Source organism: Passer domesticus, chromosome 1 (assembly GCF_036417665.1).
Source record: "Passer domesticus isolate bPasDom1 chromosome 1, bPasDom1.hap1, whole genome shotgun sequence".
NCBI classification, from domain to species: domain Eukaryota; kingdom Metazoa; phylum Chordata; class Aves; order Passeriformes; family Passeridae; genus Passer; species Passer domesticus.
Window position 1 is genome coordinate 118,468,190 of NC_087474.1, and position 25,020 is coordinate 118,493,209.

The 25,020-nt window shown below is 38.1% G+C and overlaps 1 protein-coding gene and 1 long non-coding RNA gene across 9 annotated transcripts in view; one reads left to right on the top strand and one right to left on the bottom strand.

Moving 5' to 3' along the window:
* LOC135278626 (uncharacterized) overlaps positions 1 to 20,289 on the bottom strand; it is a 142,892-nt gene extending 122,603 nt beyond the window's left edge. The window contains exons 1-2 of the long non-coding RNA XR_010346080.1: positions 20,199 to 20,289; positions 14,613 to 14,721 (exon numbers count right to left, since the gene is read on the bottom strand). This is a non-coding gene — a long non-coding RNA (uncharacterized LOC135278626). The remainder of the gene's footprint in view (positions 1 to 14,612; positions 14,722 to 20,198) is intronic.
* Positions 19,326 to 25,020, top strand: part of ASXL3 (ASXL transcriptional regulator 3) — a 126,702-nt gene continuing 121,007 nt past the window's right edge. For 2 of the 8 annotated variants that reach the window (XM_064385117.1, XM_064385109.1), the window contains exon 1: positions 19,770 to 20,220. Coding sequence is in view for 4 of the 8 variants with exons in the window: in XM_064385109.1 (XP_064241179.1) it covers positions 20,167 to 20,220 (54 nt within the window). In the remaining 4 variants the exon portion in view is untranslated. Of the gene's footprint in view, positions 19,518 to 19,768; positions 20,221 to 20,341; positions 20,687 to 25,020 lie in introns of those variants that run through there. The other 6 variants (XM_064385094.1, XM_064385088.1, XM_064385145.1 and 3 more) reach the window with 6 other exon arrangements.

Consider the following 25,020-nt stretch of genomic DNA (forward strand, 5'->3'; position numbering starts at 1 on the left):
TACTACAAATGTTTCAGCAGATTCAAGGAGAAAATTTGTTTAGCAGTGCACCATTTTCATTAGGTACATTTTAAGAACATAACCATATGCTGAGGTTTCCTTTTAAAGAGTTTTTATGTTTTCAGCCTTTATGAAATATTTTAATACTCCAGTATTGTCTTATGTGGGAAAACAGAATTTGTGTCCCAGATTCACTTCATAATGTCTGCTTTCTACTAATCAAGTAGTGCAAAATTAATTGTATTTAGCATAATGAGTTTCCTATTCTGCTACTTTGAGAAACTCCTAGGGTGATGGAGGAAATTTTAAGTTCGTCCTGTATCACATTTAAAGCTCATCATGTAATATATAGGGTGGGAGAAAATTAAATGTACTGCAGGATGTACTACTGCCCCGTTCCCAGTTTTTGCAATTACATTTCGGAGCAAAATTTGAATAGCCCCCAAAGGATCAGCATTATTGGAGAGAAGACTAAGCAGTGAGTCTGTTTTATAAAAGTTCATGGAAAATCATGAAACAGAGATGTTGTTGAAGGTTTTTTTTTTAAATTGAATCTTATAGAGTATTCAGTGAAATGGATTTGCAAATTTTATAGTGGTGTGATACAATTACTCAGATCGCATTCATAACTGAAAAAAACTAGTCAGATGCAATCCAAACCACTTCAGATCAGTACTCTAGCAACAGATAAGAGCTTCATATGAAAACTGGGGGGAGAAGATTTTGTGACAAGTTAGAGACCTCAAAAATTATGTATTTTGTATATAATATCCCCTGTATTATGCAGGGTGTAGGACCAGATGACCTCCAGAAGTCTCTTCCAACCTCAACTATTCTGTGATTCTGTGTGAAATGCTGAAGTATTTGAATTAAATTTGGCGAGGCATAGTTTTAATCCCTCAAGGAATTGTACACGTAAGTCAGAGAAAGAGTAGGTGTTGGTTTCTTGCACCTGGGTTGGCTGCTTCATTTACTGGGTTACAGAATAGCAGCAGTCAGCTGTAAGTGGACTGCAAGCTTTTCTTTTCTTTTAACTGCCAGGGAAAAAAAAAAGTTATGTTACAGTACAAACAATATGTTTAATTTAGCATAATATTTTTTTTTCTCCTTGTGTAAAAGGCCATGAATTTGGTTCTTTATGACTCATTCCCACCACATACATTTTTCACTTTTACTGAGAAAGCAAATATTCAATTATTCATGCAACTCTTCAGAACATACTGCAGCTATGACAATGCTGGAAAGCCAAATATTATGCTTAAAAATGGTGTCCTGGCTGCCTAAACTAATATCCCTGTACATGATTGTTATCATGGCCTGTCACAAAACTGCAAAGTGTCGTGTGTTAAAATGCAAGTTCTGTGACCATCAGGTACTTTTTTTCCAGGGTCTGCTTGTCTACATATATAAATGCTGGCTCTGTTCCATTCCCTGACTGTAGCAGGGATTCCAGTGTTACCTAAAAATCTCTTTCTAGGTAACCAATTTCTTTATGATTCCTGCAACTCAAAAAGAAACCATCACTAAAGCAATCATTTCTCACTTGAATCAAGAAGGATTGCACTGAACAGCTGATAAAGATCATATCTGGTATCAAAATACATGGTACAGTGAGAGAGACATTGTCTTCCAATCATTATGAGGTGAGAGATGAAAATTTTTGTGACAGAGCTGTTGATAACTTAGAAGCTGCTGCCATGAATTTAAAAAGAAAAATTCCCCACTCAGATCTGAGCAGGAAAACAAGGTGAAGCATGTGAAGATGATGTACATAAACACAGGCTTATAGGCACAATACACAGGAAGTAGTTTAAAGTAGAGGGCAGCAACCAAGGCATTAATAATAGATATGGAAATGTATCATTGTGTGGAAGGATATAAAAATGTTTGTAAAACTATGTTTAACTTTATATTAATTTAAAAGTAAGTAATGGATTGGAAAATTCTGAACCAATAACATAAAAATGACATATGAATCAATTTTCAAAAAACAAGAAAAAACAAAACATTGATTGAAATCAACTGAGCATTTCTTCCCAAGAAATACATCCATGTATAAGAAATCATAAAATATGGATCTGTGCTTTTACATAATCAAGAACATGTACATTAATACATGAATGTCAGCACTCCTCACTAGGAATTGCACATTAGGCAAACCACTACCTGTTGCATTGATTCAGTGTCATTATTTTTCTTTTAAAAATTCTTACTTTGCAACAATGTAGATAATGAACCTTTATCTGAAAAGGAATACAAAGCCCACCGTGGACAAAGACAAACATTCCACAGGCTTTAGTTGAGACTAATGTGTGAATTAACTTACACACATCTCCAAACACAAAAAGAATGCATATCCTGTAAACAAATATTTTAACCTAGAGGACCTCATTAAAATAAACGCAGAAGAATATATGTATTGTTTCCCTTCTATTTTTTTTTCCCTAGGATCCCTTCCTTAACTAAGCACTCCTATAAGATAATACTGAGCCAGGAGGGGCTCCTGAATATATCTTAGATTACCATAATTATACACAGCGAGTGGCTGCGTGAATACTTAGTTCCCAGCAGGGGTTAAACCATGACAATATTTATACACTATATAATAATAACAGCAGCAGAAGGCAGTGGTGTAAATTTGAGATGCTTTTCCATTTTTTAAAATAAAATTTACAATACACTTAACAATGAAATAAAGAGCAAATATAAATGCCTCCCAAAATGTGCTCCTGGCAAGAAAAAGTGTTTATTCACTTGGGAGCTGTCTAGAAGCTGAAGTCTTGCCAATAATTTTAATCTTATCTCTTACATATGGCAAATTATAATATTTTTCATTATTTATAATATATCTTAAATGTAGCTTAAGGAAAATACTTTAGGATAGGTAAAAAGAATAATTGTTGTCACAACAGTCTTCAGTTTCTTTAGACTGCAACTGATATACTCAAATATGCATCTCCCCTGTCAGAACTGTCATTCAAAAGTTGTGTCACAGAAGCTCTTAGGTCTCAAAATTTCATAGTTTTGATGAGCTTTCAAGAAGAAAGTAGATTAAACAGCTTACACCTTTGGTGAATTCTCAGAAAGCAATTGTCTTTTCTAACTATCAGCATCCTGCCTAGATAATGCAAATAATTAAATTACATGTACTGACAATAGTCCAGACACTCACAGCAGTGATGCTCTTAGACCTATAATTACATTTTTTAGATTGAATTCTTATTAAAATCTCCCTCATAGGAAATGTTTTAAGGAATCCAATAATGAAAGAGACTTTCTTCTGAATTTTGAAAATCTACAATGAATGTAATGAATTTTTAATCTACTGAACATTTCAGATAAGTCTAAAATGCATGTTATCTTTTCATGTTTGTTTTACTTGGAGAAAGTGGCATTCTTATTTCACATCATTATCTTCACAGATATTACTGAATAATAAAAGCATGTTTTGCGATTCATTTCTATTTTCATGGTACATTATCTAGTGAGAGCACAAAACGAAATAATATATATGCAATGGATTTTGAGAAAGCATTCTAAAAGGTTTTGTTACATTGTGAACAAACAGCAGAAGAATTTTTTTTTTTTACTTTTATGGTCATGAATGGTCCCTATCTAAATTGTCTAGAAGTATATGTAATAAAAGACCAAAAGAGAAAGTAAAAAGTGGATCCCTTACTCATATTGCTGTGTCTAAGTATGGGAACTATTAACTAGCTATCTTACTTTAAATGCTTGCAAAACGTGTTAGATACTTTCAGAAATAAGAAAAACATATGTTCATTCCAAAGATGAAAAGAAAGCCATGTGAACTTGTCAAGGAAGAGCTCATTAGATGTGAAAGAAATGTTTCATTAATTAAAACGGCCTCAGTAGTTTGAACATACCACTGCAGTAGTTTCCCCGTATTTCAACAAGAATTCCTTTTCTGGATTCCATTGCAAGATCCTCTGAGAACCTTTCATTTAAAAAATACTGCAGCAGATACAGATTATTTAAAAGGTGTCATCGATCAAGTTAAATAGAATTATCTGAAAAAAATAAGATATTTCAGAAAGTGCTAATATTACTTGGATTTTGACAGTGGAAATAGTTTTTTCCAGAAGTTCTCTAGTGGTCTACCTACAATTTTAATTCCATTAAGATGCACTGTTTTATTATCTGGATTTTTAATTGCTTAGTAGAAGCACAAGTGAGAACTCAGAAGCTTCCTGAAGGTTCAGTCTACAGAAAGTATAGCAAGGTCTTGGGAAAAGACTCCTTAGCTGTTGAAGGAGTTATCTGAAATAAAAAGGGAAACTAAATGCAGGTGAAATCTGAAATTTTCATTTCAAATAAAATGTAAATTGGGGAGGGTAAAGGAGGGGGAGAGAGTGTCACTCTAAATCAGAATCTACAAATGCAGTGTTTATATTTCCAGCAAAATGGCATTTAAAATACAAGTCAAATCGAAACCTTTTCCTTTGATGAAGTCAGTTATATTCTGTTGATGATGTAGACGTCCTTTGCTTCAATGCCAAAGTGATATTAAATCCCCAAAATATTCCATTCCAAATTTATCTTTTCATTTCTCTGAAAAGCTCTTCTATAATATTGTTACGGTCTACAAAAACAATATCTACACAAAGTAATGCTCTACTGGTTACATGAGCATTCAGAAAGAAATGCATTACCTGTCACATCTTCATTTGTAGGTCTTGTAATTTACTAGTAATATTTGTTCTTCAATTTGTTTCTTAAACAGGCTGCTGTTAATAACACTGTCTCTGCTAATTTTTAGAGCTGCTATATATATGGAAGTAATCTAAAATATTCACTGGTACAGAAAATTTATGTATTTCTATATTGGATGTATGAAGTGCAGATATGTTTCTGTACTGCCTAGATTTCTGTTACATTTAAATAGCGATCACTGTCCCAAATTAGAAAGTCTCTCCTATGGTTTTCCATAAGAAAAAGTTCTAACTGAAGACAAAAAGAAATAGAAACACTTCCTAACACATAATTATGTTAAATACTTATGGTAAAATTAGTTAATATTCTCTATCCTGCCAGATTTAGTAAAAGTTCTATTTGTCAAATGGTATGTAACTATGAAGTAGTCTCTCATTCTTTTATATATGTTTTATCTGAGCTGAGGATTTAACCAACAATCAGACACTGATTATTTTCTTAATTCTGTAAATAACCAGGTAACTGTGACAAGATACATTTTAACAATAGTCAAGGTTTTTAAATGTTCTAATATTATTGGAATACTCTTGTTAATAACTGAAGGTAAGCCAGTATTCATTTATGATGAAAGAAAATGAGTAGTGCACAAAAACAATTAAAAATGCCAATCTTTATCTGCAAATGATCTGCATTTTTATAGTACCATTATGAAACAGTAACTTAATAATTAATACTTAATTTTAATGAGGAATTTGTTTGAATAAATTATTGATGGTCTCCTAAAGAAAATAGCCAATTTAAACAAAAGAGTTTGTTAATTAAGTTGATTACTCTCAATAAAACCAACAGTGATATTTTAATTATATTTTCAGTTACTCTGTTCAGTGAACATGACAAATCTGTTAGTCTAGAACTAGTTGTTTTCATGATGTGAGTAGCCATGCCCCTGCTGATGAAACTCTGTTTTTAGATCATAATGAAACACAACACGAATGTAGGTTTATAGAATGTTACAGGTGCTGACAAGTATTAGTTGTGCTTTTTACTTGTTAGTATTGCTACCCTTGGAAATTCTAAGGCTTATGGAATGATGCCCATGAGCTATGTATTATGGAAACATGAATTTCAATAACATTTGTAAAATCAAGATTCCCAGGTTATATGGTGGGGGCTGGAAAATTCCTGATCTCATGAAGTCAATGGTAACATTCCTACTGATTTTCTTCTCTTGAGTCCAATGCCCCATTTTTAAATTTCCACTAAGGTCAGTTGAAAGTTTGTGTTGTGTTGTTCTTTGAAATAGTTTGTCTCTTTCAACACGACTGACACTTTTTAAAGATTAAAACCCTTGCAAAATGCAATCATAAGGAGAATTATCACCACTAAAGGGGAAATAAGTTTATATCTTTATGCAGGTTTTTAAATTGAGAAAGTTAAAATCGGAGAAAATTATGATAGGTAAGACTAGATGTTTGTAGAAAATTTGGCTAAGCTATTGAAGATTTGTTTCCATGTATGTACAATGCTGCCTGTCACTCACTTCCTAAAATAAAGCACTTCATGCATGTAACATCTGAATTCTTCAGAGGCTTAAACAGATTCAAATAATGATTCAGTACAAATTACCATTTGCGGTCTCATGCACTAAGAACAGAGGGTAAAAATGCAGAATTCCTTTATTACTAACTAAATGTCTACTGTAAAGGTCTTATGGAGAAAGTGAGTTCCAAACAGATGTTTTACATTTTTAATGTATTTGTCTGGAACGAATTGCCTGTCTTTATTCAGTCTGCACAATACACATGAATTACAACAACATTGTCAACATGTATTGGAGGAGGACAAATCAAAATGTAGGGAACAGATATATCCCAAATATGGTCATAATTATTCCATAAATTACTAGAAGGCATGTCAACAGCACTATGAATAGTATTGACTTTCATTCCTGAGTTACAAAATGTAGTACATTTTCTGAATTATTTATTTGGAAGAACAAAGTATCAGTTTCCAAACAAAATGCAAGGAAACTGTTTGAAGCACTGTATTGAGTTTGTGTGGCCAGATTTTGGTAGCAGGAAGCTGCAGGGGTGGTTTCTATGACACACTGCTAAAAGCTTTCCCCATGTCCTAGAGAGCCAGTGCCACCCAGCTCCAGGACAGACCCACTGCAGGCCAAGGCCAAATGCATCACAGATGGTGACAGCACCTCAGGGATACCAGAGTTAAGAATGGGAGCAAAAAACTGTTAATTTGCAGTAAGAGGGAGATATGAGATGAGAATATGTGAAAGGAACAACTCTGCACACACCAAGGTCAGTGCAGAAGAAGGGGGAGGAGATGCTCCAGGCACCGGAGCTGAGAATCCCTATAGCCCATGGTGCATCCCACAGTGACGCAGCTGTGTCCCTGCAGCCCATGGAAGATCACAGGGATGCAAAGATCCACCTGCAGCCCACAGAGGATCCTGTGCTGGAGCAGGCGGACAACCAAAGGAGGCTGTGATGCCATGGGAAGTGCATGCTGGAGCAGGTTCACTGGCAGGACTTGACAGCTCATGAAGAATGTACACTGGAGAAGGACTGTCCCCCATGGGAGGGGTCCATGTTGGAGCAGGGGAAGAGTGTGAGGAGTCCTCCCCCTGAGGAGGGAGGAGTGGCAGAGACAGAGGGTGATGAACTGACTGTAGCCCCCATTCCCTGCTCCCCCTGTGACTCTGCGGGGAAGGAGGTAATGAAAATCATGAGTGAAGTCAAGACTGCAGATAAGGGAGGGACAGTGGGAAGGTGTTCTAAGATTTGGGTTTATTTCTTGTTTTCCTACTCTGATTTGATAGCTAATAAATTAAACTAATTTCTTCAAGTTGAGTCTGTTTTGCCTGTGACAGTAACTGATGAGTGATCTCTCCCTGTTCTTTCCACAACCCATGAACCTTTTGTTGTATTTTCCGTCCCTTGTCTGAGGAGGTGAGGGATAGAGCAGCTTTGGTGGGCACCTGGCACCCAACCAGGGTCAATGCACCACAAATATAAATATCATAAGTAATCCAAACTAGCTGCATCTCAATCTTTCTACATTTTTAATCAACCAATTACGGGACACACTGAGACTGTTTGTATGGAACAAATATACTTTGTGGATTACTGAATTCCATAAAGCTATTGAAATCTGGCATTTAGGAATAAAGGTCAAAACCTGTAAGTTTTAGATGGAATAATATTCTGTAACCTGAAATCCCCAGCTGTAGAAGATAGAACACTACTGCCAGTGTTCGAAGAACATTGAGATTTTGCATTTTAAAAGAATAACAATCTGGGAGAAAAATAGAAGAGTGGTAACTAAAAGAGTCAATACATTACATTTCACATATAATTATTTTTATGCCTTTCTCTTTAGTCACAAAAGAAATATTTAATCTGGCAAGTGTTTCTTACCTTTTCATGCTCTCTGCAGATGAAAAAAACCCTCCATTTCTTTGCATAGTAAAAGTGCATATATTTACTTGGGGACAAAACAAACAGCGGGAATAGTGTTGTTGGAATAGTGTTGGAATCACATAAAAATAATGTAGACCTAATCATTACCACAGCTTGTGCATTCTTAATATTGGAAAGCAGAGGCAGAGGAGTTACAGAAGTAAGGCAAACCATGTTGACTCCACAGTTTCTGGTAGTGAAAGTATGAAAATCCATGGCTGAATTTTTATCCAGTAGCTCATATTTTAAGCAGTAAAGAGTAATTTTTGAAAAGTAATTTTATTCAATTTAAACCTGACCAACTTCAAGTGAATTTAAACCTTTTGACAGTGTTTCATGATTTTTGGTGTAGTGGTTTTCAGTCATGAAATTGCAAAACCTGAGGAGATTTAAGTTTAAGGAACCTTTTGAAAGTGAACATAGATATGACAATTTATCTCACCATTCTCAGAGCCTCAAACTCTTCAGAAAATGGAATTACTAGAAAAGAAAAAAATCCAAGCATACAATTATTATTTCTTACTTAAAAATAAACAGGGGAAGAAAATTGTCCTTAGAAATTATAAACAGCCACTAGTACAATAATTTATTCTTATGTTAGCATCTGTGCTGAAAACTCCTTTGTACAGAACTGCCAAATTCATTCAGTTTTGCAGTCTGCTAAAATTATTTCTGGTTCATATCTTTGTGAAGTTCTATTTGCACAAAATATCCAGAAAACTGCTCTTATTGGCTAGCTGATAATTTCCCCCCCCCCTCAGTCCACAGACTGGACTGCTCTCATGCAACATTTCAACTTTTGACATTCCCTAGAAATCTTCATGGAAAAAAAGTGAGACATTAATTTTTCATTGGAAAATATATATTTTTTAAATATCATACAACTTAACATATATATAGAAATATATACATTCTTTCATACAGTAGCCTGAGAGACCAAACCAAGATCAGGTTTCTTCTTTAATGCATGATGTATACATACCAAGAGAATTTCAGTCCCTGTTCAGACAAGCTTTCAATTTGAATAAGCAAGGAAGACAAATGGAGGAAAAAATTAAATATTAATATCTTTAGTTCAAGTTGGAGAACTATGGTAGAGAAAAAGCAACTGACTTCCAGGGACTGAAAGAAAGAGCAGAGCCAGGATTCAAATGTAGAATTTCTGCAATAGTGCAGCATCTCAATTTGAACATATTTTTTTTCTTCTGTGCCATGTAGGATTTCACATATGATAGTTTTTAAACCAAATCTGGTTTGCAGTCCTGACTATGTCAACCACAGTTTTGCTTGTTCAGACCAGAATAACCATCCTGCATTTATTCTGGAACCTGAAACTCTTGTTCCAACCTCTTCCCCACAGAAGAAATGCCAAAGGAAAAGAATGTTTTAATAACATATGGATAACCACAAAAGTAAAGCTAGTATAATTTTATGTGAAACTTGATCTTATGAAAGAAAATCTGTATATTTTAGCTAGCTTATTCATTCTTTTAGAAAGTATAACTACAGTATTAAAGTAAGTAAATAAGAGAATACCTTCCTATTTTTCAGAATCAGAGATGGAGTATTAGGCGCCTTACTAAATTCTTTGATTACAAGTAGGCTGTTTTCTTTCAGTAAATCACTAAATGTAACCAGATGCCCCATCACACACTGCTTGCTACCTTTAAGGTAGAGTTTCAGGTGCCTTGCCTGGCTGCTTACAGGAGACACACACAGAAGCAGTGTGGTATCAAGAATGCATGGAATGGGCAGCTCAACAGGGAGGCTCCCTGGGACTTGTACATTTCCAAGCAAAGAAAATCTAGGGGAAAAGTGTTGGGGTTTGTGATTTTGGATTAAGAGATTCATGCCTGAGCCTAATCTCAGGCATCTCAGCCTTTTCTTGGCTTGTAAGCATGAGAAATATTTCTTAGGATCACCTCATGGATGCATGAAATGAATCCTCCATGTAAATGTTTACAGAACTGGTCTTCAAAACAGTTAATTAGAGGAACAGCACTGTATACATCTTAGTAACCTTGGACTAATCCTGGTGTGGAAAACTAAAAATGAACAATTTTCCCTTGAAATTGCTAGGACACATTCACTAGGGATAGGATGTGTTTGCAGTTGAACTGGTTGGGCTGCTTAGTGAGCATCAATCAAATGAAAAATACCAGTGATCTCTGTCACGTGGAAGATTAAAAACACATCTCGGTATTTTCACTGCAGTGTGCTCCTGCATAATTGGTAACGTAGACTGTCATGCATCATGTAAATGATGCATAGGCTGTGAGCTGGCCCTTTCCTCAATGGCAAATTTGCATCTAGGAATTTAGCATATGTTGTGTAAGGAAATTTTACAGTAGGCCTTTTGCTGCTGAGCTGTAATGCTCTAATTTACCTACCTAAAATATCATTATAACAGGCATAAGTGATGTATTATTCCCACAATGCTTATTAATATAGAACATTGTCATATGACCTGAAAAACTGCTTGAAATGCACTCCTTGTACCAGTTACATTGCTTGTTTATAAATAACAAATTTAGATCTTTCAAATCAAATAAAGGCAACTTCTCCTTTTTTATAAAAAGTCTTATTTTTAATGCATGCAAATGGCTGGCCTTTATAAAGGCAGGGTAAATGCTATGAATGCAGAATATTATTCTTTTGCAAACACTCTTAGTAATTATGCATAACTATTTTCTTTCATTTTTCATAAGTTGTAGCAGGATGAATACAGCAAATTATAAGGTTATTTTAATCATCTCTTAAATGCAAATTGAGTAGAGAGAAACCAAGTCAGCTATAAAGGCAGCTATCAGAAATTATAGTCTCCTGTTAAAAATATGTGTTAGATTCTTTCATTTCCCCAAGTAACTTCCTTACAGGTTTTCCCCCATATAATTGTTGAGTGTAACTCAAAAGGCAGCTATTTGAAGTGACTGATCTAAAAAGCTCACAGTCCACAAACCTTCATTATGAATTGCACACACACTTATAATCCACCTTGTAACCTTTACTTCCTGTCCCTGCCCTAGCCTCAGGCTCTAAAAAGAGTCATTTGCCATGCAAATCCTTACATTTTTTAAATTAGCTTTCCAGTAAGTTACATAATTTTTTGATAGGGTTTCCTGTCCACAAACTTCACAAGGGCCACACAAAACGCAGTGTTAGTTATGCAGTCAACGTGCAGCAATGACAATGTACATCCATAGGTGTTAATTCTTTTAGAAGAACATACAAAATCATCTGTGTCTGTGTTTAATTAATTGTAAATAGTTGCTTAAAATTAACTTTCTTAACTTCATAAACTCACATATTTAAAAGATTACTTTAAAAATCTGGAAAATAGATAATTAAAATATTAATTTCTGTAAGTTATTTTTGTATCTTAGTACAAGATCTACTAGGCATAGTAAGAAAGTGCTACACTCACTTTTGATTTTTCAAGAATTTACAATGAAACAGCAGATCCAGACATTATAGGCATGTCTCTCTTTATGTGCCCTCTACATTCCAGCCAAATAGCTTCCAGTGCACATATTACATGTTGCCATGCTGGGAGCCTGATTCTACTAATGTTTAAATATTTCCTTAACACAGCTAGCCTCATGAACTTCAGTGGGCTACTCACATATTTCAAATCAAAAAAAAGGTATAGAACTGGGAACAAAAAGGGATTCAGACTTCACCTTCCTTTAAACTTTGAAATATCACTGGGTGGGCAAATACATGCCAACCAAACTGTGATGTGTCATACGCTCAGTATTGACATCATATTTTAATTTAATTTTTTTTTCTATAATGAACATGATGAACTGTATATATGAATAGAAATGAAAGCTTTACTTCTTAACTATAGTGGGAAATTCTTTCTTACAAAAGGAAAAAGGTGGCATCAAATACTTATCTTCTTAATTTCTTTAAGGTCTATGTGATCTCTGGTTGAATGGCTGGAGTAGAGAAAATTGATGGCTCAAAGGAATAGAATTGTGTAAGCATGGGCATAAGTTTTTTTGAGATATAGCAGAGAGTAGCTGAGAACAAAAACAGAAAGATGATTGAAGAAACCAAGTACTGAAAACTGACATAAAAAATTTTAACCTCATAGCTCTAACTAGCATGTTTGTAAGTCTTGGCTTCTTGTGTGATATTTATAGAATGTTTAAACTTATTATTTATTAACAGTTTAAAAGGAGTATATAAGTCAAATGTGCATAAGTTCACTTATACATATAGATATATACGTATATACTTTTGCTGTTATGATGCCTAAAAACTAATATCTGATGTAGTTACCACATTATACTCACACTCCCAAGGACCAGTCTCCGCTGCAAATTTCTAACACATACCTTTTTATGCTTAATAAAGAAAACATCGTCATTTTAATAACTAAGTTATTGGTCATTATTTGGCTTCTATTATATGATACTTAAATTGCCAATATAAGCCAATATGTAAAATGGCACTGGCACTGCAAGTAGTGGTGTGAATGGGGTGTCTTGCAGAGCTGGGGCCTCAATCAGCAGAATTACAGAATCACAGAATCATCAAGGTAGGAAAAGACTTTCAAGACCTTCATCAGACACAGCCCTTCACCAAACACGACCATGCTGACTAAACCACAGCACTGAGTGCTGTGTCCAGAGGTTTCTCAAACACTTCTAGTGATGGTGACTTCACCACTTCCCTGAGCAGCCCTTTCCAATGCTTAACAACTTTTCCATGAAGAAATTCTTCCTAATGTCCAACCTGAACCTTCCCCACTGCAGCTTGATGACACGTCTTCTTGTCTTGTCACTAGGTGACTCAGGGAGGAGATCAACCCCCACCTTGCTACAACCTCCTTTCAGGAGTGATAAGGTCTCCCCAAGCCTACTTTTCTCCAGGTTAAACTTCCCCAGCTCCCTCAGCCCATTCATAGGACTTACTCTCCAGATCCTTCACAAACTTGGTTGCCCTTCCCTGGACACGCTCCAGCACCTCGATGTCATTCTTTGTTCCAAGCATTCACAGATTTGTCTGCTAACTTCAGGAGAGAATATGTTGTTCTTCCTGCAGAACTGGCACAGCTCAAATAGAGAAATATAATATAATATATCTAGACCAGATTTGGTTATTGATCTGTGCTGAAGCATCATATGATATGTGGTATAGCTGATGGTGGTTTTCACAGCCATAAAGGAGCAGCAAAAGAGAAAACCCACTATCACTTCTGCAGCAAGAGCCTCAACTAAACACTAAAAAAGGATTCCCTAGACTGAAGTTGTTTTTTCCCATCAGTGCACCTGAGAAATGCCCTCTGCCAGCACTGCATCAACCCCATTCTCCTTTTTAAGAAGCCTGTGGTGTTAATAAACTAATATTTTATTTCTCTTCTATTTTTGTTATTGTCTAAAAGTTGCAGATGCATGTAGGTAGATACTGCAAATAGCAGAAGGCTGAGCAGACTGTGTTGTTCATTTATATTGCAATGCAAAGAAGGTAAGGGAAAGCAATCCATTATGCACAAACAATTTAAAACATTTCCAAGTTGCCCTTGGCAAGCAGGTGCAAGCAGGTGTGTACTTATCCCAAAGAAAGCTTATATGTATGTAGTCCTTTCCCCCAACAAGCTAGAGAGACAATTAATATTCTGAATGTCTTTTCACAGGATTCCAGGCTTTTGAACTTACAAAGGCAAATTTAAATTGCACATCTGTAGTACAACCATGATCTTGATTACTTTTCATGATGTTGGACTGTGTGTTTTGTCTCTGAATCTCAACATAGTAACATTTGGTTCAATGTGTGTAGGTCTCCAGGCATCAGTTTAGGAAATTATTTATGTGATTACATGTATGGCATGTTACTCCTTAAATTTGCAATTAGTCCATTGAGAAGGTCTTCAAAGTTTTTTTGTTTGTTTGTTTTAGTTTTGGTTTGTTTGGGAGGTTTTGTTTGTTTGTTACTTTTTTGTTTTGTTTTGTTTGATTTTTTTGGTACTTTTTTAGGTCATCTGTCAATTCTTTTTTAAAATTCTAGTTCCTCATCAGCTTTACCATAAATGATGATTTACCTGATGATATTTTATATATATTCTCAGAAAAAAAAAATCATTGTAAGAAGTTAAATAGTACTAATTCTTACAGCTTTCAATTGTGGGTGAAAACAGATCAGAAAGCAAATGTAGCAGCAGATGTCACACAATGTAAATACTCTGTTGGGTCATCTTATGGTTGCCTATTACAGAAAGATAGCTAGACAGCTGGAATAATTGCCAAAAAATATGTGATTGCCAAAATTGACTGTGATATCAGTTATTCACAGAAAAAAAAAAATTGTAAGGGGTGGGCTGTAAGGGTACTGCATGAGTCACTTGTCTTAATTTTGGTAAAAGTTTTAGTATTAAACTTCAGTCCTTCATATCAGGTTCTGGATACCAGTACTTGTCCTGCAATCATTGGTTTGTTGGGACAACTTGAGACTTACCACAAGCATGTTGTACAAATTTTAACTCCTCTGGGACACCTTCACAATTCCTTGAAATTCTATATAACTTGAGATGATATTTCATCATATCTTGTGGGTGAAGTTCATTCTGTATGAAATATGGTTGAAATATGGTATTAGAATAGCATCCATACATTTGGAATTCTGGAATCTTTTTCTAGATAGGAAGATATGTAATTTCTGTTAAATCAGACACTACGAGTAAACAGTTTTAATTTTTTTTTCTCTTGTAATTGCATATTTATAATCCATGCAGCAACTTCCATATAATCAACTAGATAAGCATCTAAAAAAGAGCAGATGAGATAAACTATCAGCTGCTCTGGTTTTGATTTGACTAAACTGTGTCATATAAAAATGAAAGTAATCTTGTGAGCCATCTGCAGACATTTCCTTTTCCTCTGAGGTTTACAGAACTACCAGGAGGTGTGATCTATATGCAGTTGGGCTGCAATGCCTCAGAGGCAGGTTCTCTACTCTTCTGTTGTGTATGTACAAAGAAATATTTTCTTTCCAACATTTTTATGGCATCTTGTAAACTGTTCATCATTCAAAGACAACAGTCTTCTCATAGAAATTGTCCCTATGGATTTGGGAAAGGCCGGTTCTGTATCCATAGTACGAAAAATGACGGCCAGCATGGCCAAGGGAGGTGCTGCCTAGAGGTAGTTTGGAAGGTGACTGCTTGGGAAGCTCTCTCTGCTGGGTGTATCATTTCTCACATGTTGGGAGGGCAAAGTAGACCACAGCTTAGCTACAACCACATTTATTAGATCAGCTGCAGGGCCATAAAAAAGACATGAGTGTTTATCTGCCTGCTGGAGAGTGATAGGAGGGAGAAAAGGAAATAACCCTACATTTATAGTATTTGGCCATTCTTGGTCTGAGACAAAAGTAATGACAATTGTGGTGAACTCTAAAGCAAATAGAATAAATCCTCATAATTTACAGTCAAACTTTCATTATTTGAAAATTTGCTAAGGTGAGATAGGTCTCAGGCAAACTTTAAATTTTACAGTGCACTGTTTCTAAGAGTCCTCATGTATTACAGTTAGGAATAAATGTACATACCTCAGTTGGACCTAAATAATGTGCACTTTGATTTGAAAAATACAAACTGAACTGAAAAATATGGTTGCAATTTTTCTCTTTTTTTTTTGCTGGGAAGTGGGGGAAGAGTGAGCTCTTCCACATATTCCATGACCTCTACCAATCTCAAAGAAGAAATGGCATGCTCAAGAAAATAATACTCTGTGCATATAAGTTAATATTTAACAAAATTTAACTTTCACCCTCCTGTATCAAGTATACACGATAGGATATGTTTTTTTTCATCAACTTCAGGAGACTTTCCAAATACATCAACATCATCCTGATAATACTAGATTCTGAGCTTGTTATTATGACTTAGTAACATATTTGAAAAATTTGGGATGTTGATTCAGGTCCATATGGCATATGATTAAAAGAGAAAAGTTCCATTAACTGTAATAAGTGCTGTGAAGCACAAACTGTCTGGAATGGCAATAGCTATTCTTTAAATCAAGAGTATAAAACACACTCTACAACTATGACACCAGTATCTGTAAATGGTTAACTGTCAACTGTCAATCCCAATGGCTTCCTCTAAGTCCATACAAACCCGTATTTTATGGTTTTCTTTTTGTCACCACTGTGCTAACACTAATTTAGGAAATGCAGTGACTCCATTAGTATCATCTGGTATATTTTCTTAATTATCTTGTAACTCAGCATCTCTTGCTCAATTGTAGAGAATATAATTTCCATTGTAGAAGTGGCACACTAGATTGAATTGTCATGCTGTGAATAAATCATTCTGCACACATATGGCATTCTTGTGTAACAGCTGATACTAGTTCTTTTGTAAGAACTGAAACTGTAATTTGTATTGAAACAGTGTTTCAGTGTATTGAAGCAATGCATATTTATATATATAAACACTTGCATAAGAAGTGGAGGTCACAGATTTCTGCTTAACAGGAGTATTACTGTACACAGGAATAAAAATTGGCAGTAGACGTCAAAAGTAATTTTTCTATGCAGGAAATAAGAATAATGTTCTTCAGGTGGCTTACTAGATAATGTCAATCCTAAAACTATAGCAGTTCAGGTAAATGCATTCACTGGGTATGCATTACTGCAGCTAAGAAATCAGCCTCCAGTGTTATCTTGGTATCACTTGACCATTCTATGGATGCAAGAAAATGTAACTGGACACAAATACATCCATAATAAACAACTAGTTCCATCCATGGTCAAACGAGTAACATCTGGTACTGTAACACCACATAAATATTGCTTAGGTAAAAATTCATTATGTGTTTTAATGTGACATCTTTCTGCAGTCTTTGCAGGCTATCCAATCTGGTTTACAATACTCTAAATATTTACACACACACACAGACATACATATACACATTTATACATGTTATAGATACTGAGTTTTTAGCCATAGTTCCAATGGTTGCAGTTTGAAGGCAGTTCACCATTTCTCAATTCTCCTATTGCCAATTCAGTTAGAGAAGCAACAGTTACGATCTCCTGTAGTGCCAGGTTCAACTCATGAAGTAAACAGTATCTACAATCAATAGCAAATGTCTTCTTTCATAAGATGAACTTGACCTTTTTCTGCTGTACTTCTAGACTTACACAAGACTTTAACTCTCTTAAAGCAGAAGTGTACTGCTCTGTTGAGCTATGTGGTTTCTGTGCATGCTGGCAAACTTTACAGGATTCATCTACAACATTTATTGCAGAAAAAAAAATCTATTTCAGGAGTATAGATTCCTTTTTTTTTTATCCCATCATGAAACATAGAGAGTACCCCCCAGCTCTCTGCTCTGGTGGGTACTCTCCAGTGGGTCCTCCAATACAGCAAACAGCATAATAGGTTTTCTTTCTCCAGCAAAGGCAGTGCCCGTAACTGTCACTATATGATTCCCAACCATATTCATGTGAAGAACAGAAGGAACTTTCAAGGGCAGGTTGGATGGGGCATTGAGCAACCTGGTCTAGTGGGAGATGTCCCTGCCCATGGCAGAGTGGTTGGAGTTAGATTATCTTTAAGGTCCCTTCCAATTCAAACTATTCCATGACTTAGGAGCACCTGGATTGTGTAAGAATGATGCAAATAAATTAAATGACAGCATGGCACTGTCATTTAACCATTGTAATATAAATAAAAAGATTACTCCAGGGGTCCACAGAAATACCAAAAGGAAGTCAAATCCTGACTGCCTCAGACAATATTAGAAACCAAGGAAACCAACCAAAAAATCCACAAAGTCACTGAACTTTTTTTCCCTACAGTGTCCTTTTCTGTCCAACACCACCATGGCAACATCAGAGGTCTCGTAACAGAAGTTCATGTTATGTATGTGAAGCAGCTACCTATGAAGAGATGGGAACTAACGCAGAATATTTCTTTCTGTCTTCCAACAGCCAGTTATGATGACAATGACTAATAAATGTCCCTACATTTTTTCTGTTTTGTTGTATTTTCAATACTGAAAACAATGAAGGTATTTCAAAGGCAGTTGTAATGAAGTGCAGTTGTAATGAAGTACTCAATTACTACAGACTTAGGCTTTTAGCATGGGTGATGAGATGTGTATAAAACCTGCGTGATTTGGAATACAAAGTAATTAAAGGTGAGGGAATGCAAAGAAAAAAAAACCAACAAACTGCAGTAGGACACACATAAAAAGGTGGAAATGAAGTCAAAACCACAAAACATAGAGAAGTGATAGTAACAGCAAGCATTTTCTTTCTAAATGTTACCGAGGTGACAAAGGCAGCATTCAGTAAATAACAAAGGAATATGTACCTGTTTCGACAACTGGCTGATTGTAAAGATTTTTGCACAAACTCACTGTCAAGCCTGAAACATTGCAGCTGTGACAACATTTTTCTCAAGTACATTTCTGAGGCATATTCAAATCCTCTGCTTAATGTTATATAGACGGGAATCAAAACTAAATTTAGAATCAGCTGTTTTAACAGAATTTTATTTTGCTCATATTTTTAGTATTTTTATATAAGTGGGAGTGATTAATTAAATTTGGAAAGGTGCTACCTTCCATGCATCATTTCCCACTAAAATATAAGTATGAGGAGGAAGATGCAAAACACCAGACTATGTGAGTGCTCGTTTAGAGTGTTTGGGGGATGCTATCGGATTCTTCTGTTTCCTTGAGGGGTTGAAGGTTCTCAGGGCTGTCCTGGTCATTTCCTTGATAAAACAGGCTGAACACTGTGGTAGTTGGCTTGGTGTAAATCTTTCCCCCCCACACCCCCAAACTGTGTATTTAAGGAGAAATAAGGTTTTATGTTACCAAAGGAATAAAGCAAGACCTAACACGGGTGCTGCTGAGAGGACAAAGGAGGGAGAGCCTGCATTAAACAGATGGATACAGAAAACCTTGAATAATTTCTAACTCGTTTCAATCCGAACAAAAAATAGGCAATGTATTTCGATAATATTCCTAATGCAGTTTGTAAATCTGGGCGAAAGGAGGAAACACAGGGGGAAAAAAAACCCGCGTAACAATATCCTGCAACTCAGGAAGGTGTGCCAAGTCCCTTCGCTCCGCATTTCGTATCTTAATCCTGGGTCATCCAATTAAAGAAAACCTCCTTCGGCGGTTTTACGAGCGCAGCACATCAACTCCCTTTGTTTACACACTGGAACAAGATGTTCTTTCCTGTTCCGACAAGGAAAGGAGCTGAAACGCAAACGCGGGGTCCGTGCGCGCTGGCACCGGCCCGCCCGGGGCTGCCTTTGGCTCGGCGCTCCCGCAGCGGGTCCGGCCCCAGCCGGGAGGGCACGGGCGGGCACCGCCGGGGCGCGGGACCGCCCCAGCCGTAAGTAGGAGCCAGCGATGGGCTCGCACTCCGGGGAGGGCCGGGCGGCGTGTCGGGCTGGTTTTACGGAGCGCGGCGCGGCGCGAAGCGGGCAGAGGGCGGAGAGGGAGGGGAAGGGGCCGAGGGGGCCGCCCTCGCCACCACCTCCGGCCGCCGCCCCCGCCCCGGCAGCGCCCCCAGCGCCGCGTCCCCGGGGAACCGCCGCGCAGCACCACGGGAGTTGTAGTGCGGCGGCGCCGGCCGGCCCGCCATCCCGCTCCCCTCGCCGCCGCCCCCGGCCCGCGGCCCCGCTCTCGCGAGGCTTGGGGGCCGGGCGCGCTCTGGGGCGGGGGGCGCCGCCGCCGCCGCCGTGGGGATGTTGGGCGCGGGCGCGGTTCCCCCGCGTGACGTCACAGCGCATTGTTGTGAGCGCGGCGGAGCATCCCTCAAGCTGTCACAGCTGTGCCGCCGCCGCGGGGAGCCTCTGCCCCCACCCTCCTCCTCCTCCTTCTCCTCCTCCTCCTCCGCCCCCGCCCCTCCCGCCCCGGGGGCTCCAGAGCTCGGTGTCACCGTATCATTGTCCGTGCGGAACCCCTCCGGGCCCCCCCCCCACTCCCGGTCCGCCCTCCCCCCGCTCCCCCCCCCCGAACCACCTCAATGAGATGCAAACATGAAAGACAAGAGGAAGAAGAAGGACCGCACCTGGGCCGAGGCTGCCCGCCTGGTAGGTGCCGCGGTGGCAGCGGCAGCATTGTGTGAGTGTGAGTGAGTGTGTGTGAGTGAGTGTGTGTGTGTGAGTGTGTGTGTGTGTGTGTGTGTGTGTGTGTGTGTGCGTGTGCGTGCGCGGGGCGAGCGCGTCCCGCCGCCGCCAGCCCGGCGCGCTGCCCGCCCGCCGCTTTGTTGCCGGCGGTCGGGGCCACTGTGAGGCGGGACGGGAGGGGGAGAGACAGAGAGAGAGCGTGTGAGCGAGTCTGGGGGAAAGAGTGTGCGAGGGACTCCAGAACGAAGGAGAGAGAGCCGGGGCGTGTGTGCGAGGGAGCGGGCAGGAGCGCGGGAGTGCCCGTGCGGGAGCGTCGGCACGGTGCGGGTGCGGGTGCCCGGCTCCGCCGGGCTGGCGGTCCGGGCAGCCCGCGGCTCTGCCGCCCGTCCCTGCCTGCCTGGAGAAGAGAAATACCTACGTCCCTTCTGCGGTGTGTGCGTGAGGAAATGCCTCTATTCTTCTTTCTGCATATATGTGTGTGTGTGTGTAAATACCCAGGGACCGTGTCTATTTCTGCAAAGTTCGTGCATCAGATATCCCGAGGAAATCCCTCCTTTTAATCTAGAGAAAAGTGAAATAGCCGGGATTTGCCTTTCCATTCCTTTAGTGGGGACAGGACAGGGGTGAGGGGCGTTAGACACAACTCTGACTTGGGATTTCTCTTCACCATCTCTACTTCCATCGCGGAGCTGGTCGGTATAACCCGTTTCTGGAAAGGCTCCATGGCACTGGATACTCGGTCCATTTCCACTTCATTAAGAAACTGTCTCCCTTACCCTACTGTATCTGTTCTCATGATTCTGTATTACTGTTTGCTAAGTGTAACAGAGTACATTGTTTATGTTGTTTTCCCCGTTTCGGAGTACGTCTGGGTTCTCTCTATTCGAGGAATTTTACAACAAATAGTTACGCACGGTACAGCACGTATGGTTGTACACGTCCGTATGCGTGTCTTCTGCAAAGTTGGGTCTGGTTCAGCTCCAGCCGAGTGCGTAGAAAGATGACAAAGCTGGAAAGATAAGCTGCTGGCTACGTTGCTTTTATTATCTACACAAACTTTATCTTTTATTAATCTCTGATACAGATTGAACTATTTAAGTAACATACTAGTGTTGTATCTGTTTCTGGTAGTGGGTAATGCTATCTTATTACTATTATTTGTTTAGTGTATTTGTGAAGCACTTTCCTCGTAAAAATGTTTTCACCTCATTATATGAATTCCTAGATAGGAAGTTCAGCTTCTCTCTCCTATGTAAATAATTATAAGGTATTAGACAGTCACTACCTATAGATGTCTCTGTAAGCTGTATCGAGGTACTCTTGTAGGCTTGGGCAGTGCTAAATTCTGATGTGGCTTGTTATACATGCCCCAACATTTTGTAATAATGCAGCATTAGTGAAGATGCTCTGATATGGTGTCCCTTCTGTAGTGTCTCATTTCTCATGACTGTAACAGAAGTTTTACTGCAGTAAAATCCTCACCTTTGCCAGAGTAGTTTTGGCAGCAGATGTTGCTACGGTACTTGTTTCTCTGTCTGTGCTCTAAGCTGACGAACATGCATTCAGAAGTCTATAAAATACATCAAATTCCTATCCTAACTTTACTCTTTCAAGCTGCTGCTACAGTTGCCATTGTAAGCTGTGTTTTGTTTGATGAATGTGCATAAAAGGAATTTATTGTGTATTGAGTAAAATTGCTGTTCCCATGTGGTCTAATACATGGAAAAGTTTAAAGTCTCTAGAGAACAAAGGCTGAGCTACTGCTGTGGAGAAGGGCTAAGAGTCTTATTTTCATGATATCCTATTGCTTCACATTTTCCCCCAGAAGAGTAATGATTTGCTTAAATCAAGTAGCATGTAAGACGATACACTGCTGTATATAAGTGGTGGAGATACACAAGGTCCACAGTGTGTGGTTTTGTCCAGCCTCCTGGTGTTGCCAAGTTCGGCAGAGCTTGTCCCAAATCTGTTGTGTGAATGACATGTGCTGCTGCTCAGACCAACTATAGTCTTGCATTCGTCTTTGCTGCTTGTATAGAGTCACATATGTTTGCAGATCACTAAGAAAGACTGAAGTGAAATTGCTGCTCCTTACAGTGTTTTACGTTAGGATGCTGATGGTTAATTATGACTTTGTTTTCTTGGGATACATCAATAATGTATTACTGCAAAGTTTGATTAAATCAATTTCTTTCCACAGACAAGTAAACAATGAAGTGATTGATACCTACTCACAAAAAACGACTCATGACTTACCTAGATCAATATGTTGTAAAATTGTGTACTGCTGAATTACTTTTAGGAAAAAGAGGGTGAATTAATTCATATGGCACTGTATGAATATTTACATTGTAGATTTTCTATAAAAGCCCTTACATTGCAACAATATTAGAAAGTGAAGTGCTAAAAAGTATGAAATGATGCAGATAACATTGCTGGCATTGCTTTATCATTCTGTTTTTCATGTCCATATATTACAATGTGCACTTTAAATGATGTACTTGCATGCCAGTTTCCCAGCTATTATAAGTTCACTCACTAGAGCTGCAGAATTTTAATTATGTTTTCTTTGTTGGTTGTGAAGTGCCATACTTAATTTTTTGTACACCTTTCAAACAGTGCTGAAGCAGATTTTCATTTTATGTTTCGATTGTACGTACACAGCTATTATTAGCAGCATCCAGTAGCTTCCCAAATGCAAATGTTTCTATACTTGCAACATGCCTATGAGGTTAAGTATTTTGACCTCTGCTTTACCCATGCAGAGTTGAGACATGGAAAGATTAAGTACCTTACTCAAAGCTGTTCAGGAAATCTGTGGGAGAGGTAGTTATGATACCAACAATGTCTCTGTAGTAGTTCTGTTTCACAGTCGTAAAATCATCCTCCTTCTGTGGCTACACTTTTGCCTCATTCATTCTCTGTTACTACTTCTCTCACAGTAATTATGACAGAAATTGATATAGTCATGTCTCTGTATTCAATCTATATTGAAACTCATAATGTACCGTATAATAGTTATGGATAAAAAGGAACTGGACTTGCGCCTGGAGTTGTTTCACAGCTCTCTGTTTCCCATATTCACAAAGAAAAAAGCAGAAGTACTTTAGAAAAATATATTACATGACTGTCTTAAAACACATTGTAATGTGTAAGCGCTGAGGCTCCAGACTTGTCAGTGTTGTTTTTACTCATTTTCAGTATTTGATTAAGGAGTCTTTGAAAACCTCCTGCAATGCAGTGTTTTTTCAAGCTGTTCTCTTAATTTTTAAAGCATAAGCAGGAAAGGTCTCCCATTCTATTAATCTCTTACTGTAAATACCATGTATGTGATACAGGCAGTAAAGCAGGAGCCACTGGCATGCCCTCTATCAGAACTTGCATTTTATGGAAGAAGTCTCCTGCAGAGAGTAGAATCTTTCTGTCTGTGACACACTGCTTTTTTTCCTCATGCAAGTCCGCTTATCTTAGGGCAAGGCATAGCCCAGCTTACAAGCATTCCTGAGAAATGAACGCATGTGCAGGATCAATGGAATGGTGGCATACCACTAACAGTTCATGTTACAGAGCCCATTTTGTAGAACACACATTTTTATGGACAAAATTGCGACTTGTCTTTACAACCTGCCAAGGGGCATGTCTTTGATGTAGACCCAATATGTCAACTCATTTTGTACTTTGCAGCAGACTACAGCAGTGCTTATGTATGACCTGGGCATTATCTCCATGCCAGTTTTCTGCTTTTTGTGTCTGATAGACTAAGATAGAACACTTAAAAGAATGTGAACAAAAGAAAACCTTTCAAGGAAAGAGGAGAAACATCCTGTCTTTCCTTTGTCTCTTAGTTGATCCTCATTTGATGTAGCCGTATTGTTGTTTTCTCATCATACATGGAACTCATTAAAATTGTATAGAAAGGTTAAACACTTGAGTAGTTAAAGCAATTTGTAGTGATTCCTTTCAGATGAAAAATCTTCTGTTTAGCTTCACAAGGACTCTCAAGCTATTGCTGGAAGTCCTGAAATAGTGAATTCTGCCTCTTAAAAATTTAATGGCATAAAATTCTGCATAAAAACTATTGAAATGAAAAATACTGAGAACAAAACATGCCCAAGGATACTCTGCCACATAAAAACTGATGACAATTTTAAGTAGGCTGCAGCGATCCAACTTTTATCATTTGATTTCCAGACATAATCCATTGTTGTTTGTAGGACTTTGAACCAAAGGCCTGAACAGAGTGAGTGGAGACTGGTCACTTGGGGAATGGAGAGCTCAGAAGCACAGACCTTTTGCCTATGAAGGGTGATAGTTTATGTTAACATTTGAAAAAAAATATTTATTAATAACTTGTCCTTATTAGTGCCCATTCCTGTAAGTGGTATTTTGAAGTATAGTTGAGTTCAGTCTCTGCCACAAGCTGACAGTAAAGGAGAAGAAAATCCCAAGAATGAGAACAGTAGTCCTTGCTTGGTTATTTGTGTGCTGGATCACCTCTCTAGTATTTTTGCTCTTTCTTCTCCAAATTTTGTTCTGAAACAAAGGTTTTCTTGTGTTACTGAGGATTCATGTGCTTTCCAGTTCTATGGAGAGTCCTTGTGGTTCAGGTGACATGTGCATATTGGGTGAGTAATATTCATATCTTAATTCATGTGTTCCTTGCAGTAGTCTTCTGACAGGATCTGGCTCTTAACTAAGAGCTGTTTGTTTCCTCTTGTAAACTTTAATAAAAATATGCTAATTAATTTGGGAAACTGATGCTGG